The sequence below is a fragment of the Urtica dioica genome, chromosome 12 (assembly GCF_054948205.1).
Source record: "Urtica dioica subsp. dioica isolate 48M chromosome 12, U.dioica_male_clone48M_v1_H2, whole genome shotgun sequence".
NCBI lineage: Eukaryota > Viridiplantae > Streptophyta > Magnoliopsida > Rosales > Urticaceae > Urtica > Urtica dioica.
The window spans coordinates 17,850,720-17,862,567 of NC_142767.1; the positions used below are offsets into that span (position 1 = coordinate 17,850,720).

General features: G+C 32.1%; 1 protein-coding gene across 1 annotated transcript; it reads left to right on the top strand.

Moving 5' to 3' along the window:
• Positions 1-639: 639 nt before the first annotated feature.
• LOC149379768 (Nucleic acid-binding, OB-fold-like protein) lies at positions 640-4,779 on the top strand. Its single transcript, XM_089604306.1, has 12 exons — positions 640-746; positions 1,149-1,201; positions 1,413-1,586; positions 1,789-1,854; positions 1,996-2,061; positions 2,357-2,449; positions 2,978-3,129; positions 3,327-3,417; positions 3,515-3,583; positions 3,778-3,869; positions 4,274-4,337; positions 4,424-4,779. The coding sequence occupies exons 2-12, from the start codon at positions 1,157-1,159 to the stop codon at positions 4,526-4,528; spliced, it is 1,017 nt and encodes a 338-aa protein (XP_089460432.1). The 5' UTR covers positions 640-746; positions 1,149-1,156; the 3' UTR covers positions 4,529-4,779.
• The last annotated feature ends 7,069 nt before the right edge of the window (positions 4,780-11,848 follow it).

Below are 11,848 nucleotides of genomic sequence, written 5' to 3' on the forward strand. Positions count from 1 at the left end.
AAAAAATCGATTGAAATTGTTGGAAAATTAAATGAAAAATAATTTATTATATTGTGTGAGGTTAAACTAGAAAATTTTTTATTCATACCTTCCCACAAATTTTGACCACTCATAGAATGGTAAATTTTTGAATTTTATAGATTTTTTGAAAGTGCTGTAAAGTGAAAATCCCATCAAATTTAGAAGAGAAATTTCATTTTTTAGACCTAATAGTTATCAAAATATTTTAATTAGACCCACTACTTAAAAAATATCTAAAATTAGACTTTTGTCACAATTTTGGACAAAAATACTATTAAGTTTAAAATAAACCCTTCATCTCTCGGTGTGTTTAATTGGAACTTGTCGGAGACTATCGGAGAGTGTCGGAACTTGTCGGAATATTCGGAAAATCAGATGAAGGATTTATTGGAAATTTTTTAGAACTTGTCGGAGAGATTAAGGGTTTATTTTAAACTTTAGGGTATTTTCGTCCAAAAATGTGACAAAAGTCCAACTTTGGATATTTTTCAAGTAGTGGGTCTAAACATGGTATTTTGATAATTATTAGGTATAGAAAATGAAATTTCTCATTTAGAATGTGTTGTAATATTGAAGCCCAATAGGCCCAAATCAGTGGCCCAATAAGCCCACTGATTCAATTCTCTTACCCTATGGATCTTCTGGCCAGTCAGTCGTGACGGTGAACATTGTCGCTGTAAATTATTCGCTCACCGAAGAGAAATAATCTCGATAGCTCCGACTCCGTAAGCTGTTTTCAATTTTTTATTTTATTTTTTTCTCTTTGTTAAATTATGTTTTTATTGCTCATATACTTTAATATACTTTTGTCTTAATCTTAATCGATGATTCTAGGTTGATTCGTAATGTGAAATGAATTATGACTAGCTTCAATACAAAGTATGTTAGAGGACTCAGTGTTTTGATGGAATAATGGTAGGGTTGTCTTCAATAAAGAACTGTAATCACGTCAAAATCAATTTGATTGTAGCATTTTAACTTGTGGGAATTCCGAAATTAATCTGATTTTTTGTTACTATGAATCCTGCTTTCTAAGTCTTTCTCTCTAAACCTACAGTTTACAATCAATGCAAAGTTTGTTTATCAATTTTGTTTCAATGCATTTTTTTTTTTTTTTTTTTTTTCAGGTGACATAATGGGAAGCAGTGACATGAATTCGTCTTCCGAGAGCATTGATCAGGTCAAACGAACTATTAGATTTTTTTTTCCTCTCTCTTTTTTTTTTTTTTTTTTTTGGAAAAAAGCTTAGTGTACTTAAGATTAGCTCAACGCTAGAATCAGGCATTTTTAGTAGTTGTACGAACAGTTATAAAGTAGCTAGTTTGAGTTAGCGATCAGTCAGTGAAGGCTAGTTTCGGTAATTAATCGGGGTTTTTGATGTCCGACTTCAGACAAGGAAGTGGGCGGAATTTGCTGAGAGCTTGAAACAGGATTCGGGTTCGTCTTCTTCTGAAGCTCTTAAAGGGCTAAATGAAGAGCTGGCCACAAAATCCGTGCTTTTGGGAAATGGTTTGAAACCCTCCGACCAAGACTTTGCCGTGTTTTCAGCAATACATCCTTTGGTGGTAAACACGTGATATTCCCTTTTGCACGAACATATTCGTTTCACACTTTATTTTCTTTGTCTTATTTCCGAACTCTAAACTTCAATTTATTCTCTGTCTTTTGTCTTTTTTTTTTTCAAATTTCTCTTTTCATTTGGAATATTGTTAACTGAGAATTCCTTAAATTCCAAATCCTAACGAGCTGGAGTATTACTTGTCCCAGATTTCCCTTCCGGATTCAGATCGGAAAAATTTGCCACATGTTATGAGGTGGATGGATTACATTCAGGTATATCTAGAATTGACATGTTCTATTAGCTCCTCATAACCTTTATAGATTACAAAATCGATTCAATAAACCAGTCTTTCAGGCTAGTCGGTCTTTCTAACTGTTTTTATTACCATTGTATCATGCTTTTTATCGTTACAGAGCAAGGTGGATTTGGCAGATAGATTTGAGAAATTATCGCTTGAGAAGTCCAAGTTTGAACCTAAGGTATGACATTCACTCCACTCTTCACATCGTTGCTACTTTAAGATACAGAAAAGAGATTTGTTCTCTTATAGTCAAGCTCATAATTTCGAAATGGAAGTGCTTGAGATTATCCATGTTTAGTTAAAAAACAAAACCGGTTGAAATATGCATGTTATATTTCTAAAAAAAAATATCTTCGATAAATAATTCTTTAATACATTGCTCATTGCATAAAATCAATAGCTACCGGGGACTGTTATCTTGAGCTATTTCCGCTGAAGAATTAACAGTGCTAAATTCTTGGTTGTATCTGCAGCTTGACGTAAAAGCTGCTGATAAGGTAAAGGTGGAAGCAAAATCAGATGCCAAAAGGACTGAACAAAGCTCAAAAAAGAAAAGTGATGCCACGGTAAGATTTCCAGCCGTGACCTTTTTTTTTTCGTTTGTAGAATGAAGCAGTTATACTTGGATTATATTAGGGTTTAAGAATAGGGAAAAGTTATGGTATAAACATATAGCTGGTTTTTGTGGGTTTTGGATGATGGGTAGCATGATGATTGTGGATGTCGTTTTTCGACTAGTCTTTGGACATGCAACTTTGTGGCCACTGTCATTACATTCGTACATAAACGCATTAAATGGTTGCAAATATACAGCTTACATGTTTTTTTTTTAGTAAAGTTGGGAAATTCCGATGAAAACTGGTGGTATGATAATAGAGCTACTCTTCAAATTTTATAATACGATAATTTGAATATTTTGTTGGGTTTCTCCTATCCTTGATGTTTACTTTTGATATTGGCTTCTGAAATGCTAGTCTGAGTCTTATTGGATCAGATTCTGAATGTTTCAAAGATGTCTTTCATACACCCAATGTGCTCGATGTTCCTACAAATTGATTCCCCCCTGTTTTTTTCCCTATCAATGTGAAATTTAGAAAAAGGCTACAGGGGACAAGGAAGCTACGAAAGAGAAGAACAAAGCAGCCGAGGCAGATAAGACTAAAAAAGACGAAGAAGTTAGTGTCAGTTTGTTGAATATTCAGGTTGGACTTATTCGTAAAGCATGGAAACATCCATCTGCAGATAGGTATAATTCTGGCAATATACAATGGTTGCTTGAGGTAGTCAGATATTTGGGATGTACATCAATATACAATGGCTCAACTGACAGAGGAAAAATAGCTGTTCTCAATTTCATACTGAGTTTGCTAGCTTGCGGAGATAGCCTTACGCCAATTTTTATTATTTTATTTTATTAATTTTTTTTGTTACTGCAAATGTCAGTTTACTTGTGGAGGAGATAGATGTTGGAGAGGCTAAATTGCGACAAGTAGTCAGCGGTCTGGCTAAATATTGCACTCCAGAAGAGTTAACAGTATGATAGTTTTCTTTCAATTCTTATTCTCTCTTATCTCATGAAAACTTATCACAAGGATTGTCTCGTAACTTTTGTTCTCTTATTCCGAGTGTAGAACCGACTTGTTGTTCTTATCACAAATGTAAAACCCGGGAAGCTACGTGATGTGGTGTCAGAAGGATTGGTATATTTTCTTGTTTTAGACTCCGCATTTTTTAATGTTCTTGTAATCTTCATTCCGATGTTTCACAATATATAAAAAAAAGTCATTTTTTTTATCAGCATCTTATGTGGTATTAGAATTTGCGAGTGGAGTTTTTGTGTTCTTGGTGAATTCTATGTCCATAAAACGGGTTTGGTCTTGATACTTGAATTCAGGTTTTATGTGCTTCTAGCGAAGATCACTCGGTTGTCGAGCCGTTGCTACCTCCACAAGGTGCCAAACCAGGGGAGCGTGTTTCGTTTGATGGGTAAAATATCTTAAAACGCTTATTAACTCTCTAACAAAACTTATATTTAAGATCCCTTTTATTTCGTATATGATCTGTGCTCCATTTATATGGGGGGATTGGTGACTGTTTTTTTTTTAAACCAAAGTAACTTGACCGCTATCAATGGGTTCTTTAGAAATTGGAATTTACATTGAAATTGAACGACGGTAATAAAAATTGGAGTACGGGTTGTTAAACTTTGATATAAAATATTTTAGGATTAAGCTGTGGATCGAGCAAAGACACATTGATCTCATACTGCAGATTAAATTAATCTTTGTCTCTCTTAATTTGTATTTTGGCTGGCAACAATATTGTACCTACTGTAGATTTTTCGCAATTACTTTATGTTTTTTTCCCTCATTTCCTTAACTTTAATTCAGGATTGATGGAAAGCCCGAGGATGTGCTCAACCCCAAGAAGAAACAGCTCGACAAGATAACCCCGGTATGTAATCCTGAATTTTAAACACAATTAAAACTATTATTATAAATGATAATCGTCTCTTGATGTTTGATTGGTTCGGGGCGCAGCATCTTTTTACCGATGATAAGGGAGTCGCTACATACAAAGGAATATCGTTTATGACGTCTGCCGGGCCGTGCACTTCTTCGATTGCCAAGGGAACCATCAAATAATACCTTTGTTAACTTAAACCGAAAATCATGAAGCTTTTCATTTTTGATCTTGTGAAAATCAAATGCTATAATATATATTTTTCTTGAATTTTAGAAAACGGTAGCGCTGTGATTTTCTTTAAGCACAATGCTGCTAGTTGTTTATGTTGTACCTAGATTATCACAGCGTATTTTTATTTTAGTTTGACTTGTAATCTTAAATTGCATCCAATTTGGCCAAAGCTTGTTTTTTGGTTGAAGTGTGAGCTTAATTTTAGACTAATTGAATTGTGCATTGTCCTACTACCTTGGGGTAGTGTCCCACATTAGGGGATAAACTCTAAAAATTGGATGAGCTTAACTACTGATATTTAACATTTGAAAAAGATTGTAACTACTGATACTCTACTTTTGAATACAATGTATAATTAATCTGACTTTTTAATAACATGTACAATCTTTTGTTAGTATTTTTATATTGTCGTCGTGTAATAGTTATGTCGGAGTAGTCACTGTCCACTATTCCGTTATGCTAGTGATATTAGATTTTCGTCTATATAACTATATTCTCTAAGCTCGAAATATCGTAGTTTATATTTTTACATCAATCATTGGATGTATTTTGAAATGAACTTGGAAATGTACCATAGCTCAACATGCTAGTGATGTTGTCGTTGTGCCTTTTGTTATTTCACATATTAGAAATGTACTTCAAATAAATTTTCCTTTTAATATATTCCTGACGAACACATGTACTTAACGTTAAATATGATCTTCCCATGTCGAGAATAGACTCGAAAATCTGTAATTCATTCAACAACTGAGACAATCCATAACTCGGTTTATTTGATATAGTTGGATGTGAACTGTATGAAATCACTCGATAGTGAGTTTAGTATGATTCCCAACTTGAGTTACCTCATCCATCTGTGCCCCATGGAGTTAAGTTTACGTAAAGTAATTAATCATTTTCATGACATGATCCTTTACCGGAGTCCCTGCCATCATCCTAGTGCTAGTGCACTTATGTGTGAGTTTTATGCGGGCTTGCTCGTTTTTCATCCAAAAAAAAAAAAAAATTGTGTGTGTATTTTAATCGTATTCTAATAGAATGATCCGTGAATTTTCAAAAGGAAAAGAATTAATAGGGTCTAATTGGATCGACATAATTTAGAAATGGGTCAAATCTGGCTCAAACATGGTTAACCTAAAATTTGACCTCGAAGAATTAGACATATGACCACTTTAGACCTTTTATGTTAAAATTGTAGCTCAACTATCTAATAATAAAGAAAGTAATCCAAGCTAAGACAATGCGTTTGCAGCATATGTGAGACATCGATATAAGTTGTGCTATATCTTTAATGTTAAATAAATAATGGCTTGATAATAAACATTGCTAGTTGATATATTGTCTCTGTTTATTAACGTAATTTTAGTTTCCAACGTTATGTAATTTTAAAAAATTGCCTTGCAGTAGAACTTTAATGGTGCTTTACATATTGCTCCTTCTTGACACAATGTTATGCATTTGGAGTACACATCTATCATTGTAAACAAAAACATATCGTTCAATGTACAAAGAAACTTACAAAACTTTAAAAAGTTAGAGAAAGCTTTTCGAACGACAATGAGTCATGCAGAGAAGGAAGAAATGGCGTACAACACTATTGTTAATGTTTGGCTAAAATTTGAGTCACCGTACACGACGAACCCTCTTTCAAACAAGCGACAGTCATTCGGTTTCAGGATATCAAAAAACAATCCGATTTCAGAGAGCCTTGATGAATTCAATTGCCAGATCATCGATCTGAAAAGTATTAAGATCAAGATCATGAAGTTATAATTTTCAATGCTCTTCACAATTCATGTTCCAACTTTGTCGAGGCCATCAAGTAAGCAATGGATTATCTATCTCCAGAAGACAAATGAGAATACAATTCAGAGAAGAGGTCGTCTGATGAGGCTTTGAGTGTCAAACACAAGTTAGAAAAAGAAAGGATTCAAACCAAGATCTTGAAGTTTTTTTTTTCTTCTTACAAGTGCTATCATTCCCTCAAGCTTGGTTACATAGAGAAAGATTGTCCAAAGTAACAAGCACAAGACCTTTGAGAAAGGGGACAAGAACGGCATTAGACAGTAGATGTACATTTATCAAGATCACAGACCTACCTCTGTACTATCTTTCCATATTTCATCTAATAGAGATTGATTTGAGGACTCATCAAAGAAGACGAAAGTTTGATAGTTTTAGGAAACAACAAGACTTGCAAAGTGATAGGCAAGGGCAATATTAGAATCAATGTGCTGTATAGTTTTGAGAGGATCTCAAATAATGTGAATAATGTCCATGAATTGGAAAATAATCTAATATATATAAGCACTCTAGATCAATAGGGGTGTAATTTATAATATAGAAATGGAAACATGTTAATGTCTGAGAATTATGTGATTGTCTCATGAAGGGATATAGAAGGAATGATCTATATTTGTTCTTACTATAGTACTACCGTTGGATCATCTTTTGTTATAGAAGAGGATAAGAATGAAAGGTCAAGACTCTGGCATTTGAGGCTTGGTCATGTGAGTGAAAGAGCTATATCCAATGATGACTATTTTGGTGATCACAAATTGATGAAAAAAAAAAATTACTAATGTGAAGAGTGCATTTTGAAAAAAAAAAAAAAAAAAAAACTCGTGGGAAAAAGTTGAAATCTTCAAGATGAATATGGATTTTCCATGTCTTTGCCAAAATGGGTTATGGAGACCTAGGTTGACTATTTAGGTGATATTCACATTGGGGTAGCAAATGGACGTGATTTCTTGATGGATATGTAAACACTTTTTAATTTTATTCATTAATAGTGAAAAAGTTCAAAAACTTCATTAGTACGGACACATGCAGTTTTCCGAACAATCATTGTGCCCTTTGATTGTTCATTATTTTGAGTGCGGTGTTTGAGTTTCTTGCAAATTAAGAAAACCGTTCTTGATTGAATAGCATATTGATATTCTTTAGTAGGAAAGGTATATATGAGCAAAAAATATAGGAGGAAAATAAGGCGGGGATACCATTCTCCTGGGAAAATCGGATGAAAAGCACAAATAATTTTCATTTTCCTTCAGATTTCACATTCTCTAACATGTGAAATCAATATTTTCATGATGGTATGTGGTATATCATTGTATACCCATCAAAAATATATTAATCTAATAGAATATATTGTTTATATTAAACGCCGCAAACTCTATTGTTTCTCGTTTTTTTTAATGGAATGAACTAAATATAATTAATTATAAGTTTTGATGTTAATGTTTAAGAGACGTACATACGAAAATATGTTTTTCTTCATTTGTTATTATTATTTTTCTTTTTACATATATTTTGAATGGATTTACCCGTCATTAAACATATTACATGTTGATATAGCTATTACTCATTTTCAACCTACTTGACAGTTGACACTATATCCATGCAATTAGTGGTTTACTTGTATAATTAGAGACGTGAACATGCTCTCAAAGATTGGGTATGAAGATAGGCACGCCCAAATGGCAAATCTAACACAAACAAATATTGTAATTTTTTGAAATAGACCATTCGTATATTTGGTTGAAAATATTGTGTTTTTCGTCTTTAAAGTCTTCTGATTCTGATGCATCTAATATAGCAACATAATAAAAACAAATTCTCTAATCAATCTTTTGAATAATACGAGATTTCCTAGGTCATGTGACAGCTAATAACAGCAATGTAAAGAAATTGTTTCAAAATCTGATTTTTTTTTTCTTCTTCCTGTAGGTGATAATGAGATGAACAATTTTTGTCCATATTCTTCTGATTCTGAATACCCACAAACTCAAATCAAAATATTCGATTTTCTTTTAATTTAAAGTTTAAACACGTTCAATCGTGATGCACACAAAGTCAACATGTAACCAAATTTTGGAGAGAAAATAAAAAAAGATTTAAAATTTCTCATACCCAGAGACTTGTCAAATCTGTCCAAAGCAACTTAAAAAATCCAGATCCAGAAATCTAATATTCTCTCTCTGATATTGCAGATTATCTTCTTTTGAATGTCTCGAAAATAATTTTGTTCGATCGGTGTTTCTCTCTATACCTCTTTATTCCGTACATCTAAGCCAATCAATCAATTGAGTGTGAAATGCAAAAGTCAAACATACCCATGAACACAAACATATTTATTAATAAAAAGGAAAAAGATTTGATTTTGTTCCCAAATTCCAACCCAAACATGGGGTTTTGTGATGTTTCCGAAACAAAGCCCAAGAGAGAGTGACGATGGCATATCTGCTAGATTTTGTGACAGTTTGGCTCAAGAGATTGCGAATTTGTTGTCATATGAGATTTTTTTTTTGTTGGAAGAAAATAAGGAAGCAACGTTTTGTCTTGGTATGTTGAGTTATTTTATATTATTTTGACAAGTTTGACTAAGCCAAGCCAACGTTGGACTTGGAACAAGGAAGCTTGTTATTAGATAATGATAACATATTTTATCTTAAACATCATAGCCAAATTCACTTCACAAATCACAACACACTTCCATTTGATTCTCATTGCTTTATTTTTTTTTTCTTTTTCTTTTCTCATTGGTAAATGATGTAGTTTCTTTCTTCTTTCGAAATTCCCAAAGATCTTTATAACGCCGACTTATTCCTATTGTTCCTGATCTGATGCCTCCTTTTTCTAGCATACCTTTTTTTTTAATCCTATCTAGCATACCCTATAGCCTATAGGCTTTACGAGATACGCATATAATATTGAATTTTCCTTTTATTTATTTATTATTGGACTTAGTATAAATTAAAATTAGACCAAATTAGATATCACTTTATTTTAATTTTTTTTTCTTCATAAATCCAAGTTTAGTATAAATTTATATTAAACCAAACTAGATATCACTTGAATTTTTTATCTTTATAATATTAAGTTTCTAAACTTATGTTATATATAAGAACAAAAATAGGGCGTTTCTAAACTTATGTTATATATAGGAACAAAAGAGGGCTAATATGCAAACAAAAATTCAGAGAGAGCTAATTTGTAAATTTTAGGGTAAAAATAATTTTTGAAAAATTGGAAAGAAGTGTAAAAATAATTGTGGAGAGGCTCTAACTCCTTCTGGGTCCATTGTAGCTATATATATATATATATATATATATATATATATATATATATATATATATATATATTTATATATCATGTTCCCAGTTCCCGCTAGGTCACATTATATTAGAAGGTGCACGTTTTTTTTAAAATTGATTACAAGTCAAATTTTCAACCCATACTAAAATTAATAATCACAATTCAAGCTGCGCATCGGACGGTATCGGAAGACCTGTGTCCGACGACGACCCTTTCCGACTCAAAACGGTCGGAAAATTTCCGAGCCTTCTAGACGGTATCGGAAGCTTCCGTGCTCACGGAACTCGGATTTCCGTCGACCGAGGTTGAGCTTATCGGAAGAACGAGCTTCCAAACTCTGAACATGGTCGTTAATGGTGGAGGACATCTGGGCCGTTGGTTTTACATCCAACGGCTCATATTATAAAAAAAAAACCGCAAACCTCTATCGACATCTGACTTCCGTCTGTACCCTGTCAAGTTCCGTCACTTGTTCGGAAGGAACATTTCCGTCTGCCAGCTCACGGGAATCGGTACTCCCACAAGGCGCAATGGAGGCAGGGAATTTCGTCCTTCCGTGTTTCTCCCGTCCGAAAGCGCAGGATGAATCACAATTTATATAAGTTAGATGAATATCTAATCTCTTTTCTTGTATCCACTAGGTCACGTTATTCGAAGGTGCATGCTTTTTAATTGAATACAAGTCAAATTTTCAACAGATATTAAAATTAATAGTCACAAGTTTTATAAGTTAAATAAATATCTAATCTTTTTTTTATAAAGTCTAAATAAAAATGCACAACTCGTGATTTAGACCTCTAACTTAACAATTTCGATATCAATGCAAATATCTTGAAGAGATGATTATATTGACACGTGTGAACATCTATTTATGTTACGTAGTATATTTTGTATTAGCTCTAGTTAATTAAAAAAATAATGCGTACGAAATTTTAAGGAAAAATAATACACATTTTACTTAAATTTTAAAACTTGTATTTATTCTTTTAGGAAAGACCCTCAAATTAGACATTTAAAATTCCAATTCATCGAAATAAAAAGACATATTTGTATATAAAATATTAAAGAAAAATGGTTAAAACAGGTGAATGTTAACCTTATTAAAATCTTTTTTATTATTAAATATGAAGATCAACTTAATTAGCAAAATTTCATAGTTAATTATACATTACTAAGTTTATTTTTCAATTATTTGCGATCAAATAATTAAATTCGTACGCGCTTATTTAAATTATTTATTACCAATTTTTTTGCCACATGGTTCATATTCCAATTTATTTATTTTTTACTTAAAAGAAAGGAAACAAATATCCTTAAGTAGTATTTTCATTAATATGGCATACATTCGATATATTAACCTTAACCCTAGTTAACTTTTATTTTATTTACTTTTTATTAAATGTTAGAATTAATCTAGGTTAATCAAAATTTATCGCTTAATTACATATTACAAAAATTATATGCCATTAATAAAGTATATCATGATCAAATGATTAAATACATATACTTGTTTATTTATATATATCATTTGTTGCCAAAAATTCTTGCGACATGGTTTATATTCTAAATATTTTTTAAATGAAGGAAATAAATTGTCTCGAGTGATATTTTTATTGATATTTTAGATAGATATTCGATGTCAAAAACGAACATATGGATAAGGTTTTATTTGCTATGCAGTAATGAGAGAAAGCTCTTCTTTTTATCTTATTACTCCGAAAATAGAAACAAAGATATGGTATATTTTGAAATGTGTAAATTCACAATAATGATATTAGAAAAAAATAAAATAACAAAGAATACACTCTCCCGTTACAAAAAACAATAAACAGCATAATAAAAAAAGACTTTTGATATGCTTTGATGTATTTAAGATATTTGGTACGAGCTTAGTTAATGCGTCACGAGGTGTATCTTAAAGAGTTAATAAGAGAGGATCTATTGCACACGTGGCAATGCAGATTCTGATACCCAAAATATTATTCTTTAGTGGACACGAAAACAGACAAAGAGTTATGTAACATTATCATTTGCATATTAATTATTATACGATACGGTGGAAAATAAATTTGCAAAAAGAAAAATGAACAAAAAGAGACTGAACAAATCCAAGGGAAACCCGAAAAGGATCACGAAATATCTGTGACTTCGGATATATTTATTAACAGCCT

Excerpts from the sequence above, each read along its gene's own strand:
- LOC149379768 (XM_089604306.1), top strand. The coding sequence starts at position 1,157 with ATGGGAAGCAGTGACATGAATTCGTCTTCCGAGAGCATTGATCAG. Across the intron at positions 2,450-2,977 it reads AAAAGAAAAGTGATGCCACG|AAAAAGGCTACAGGGGACAA; the intron begins GTAAGATTTCCA and ends TGTGAAATTTAG. Across the intron at positions 3,418-3,514 it reads GCACTCCAGAAGAGTTAACA|AACCGACTTGTTGTTCTTAT; the intron begins GTATGATAGTTT and ends TTCCGAGTGTAG.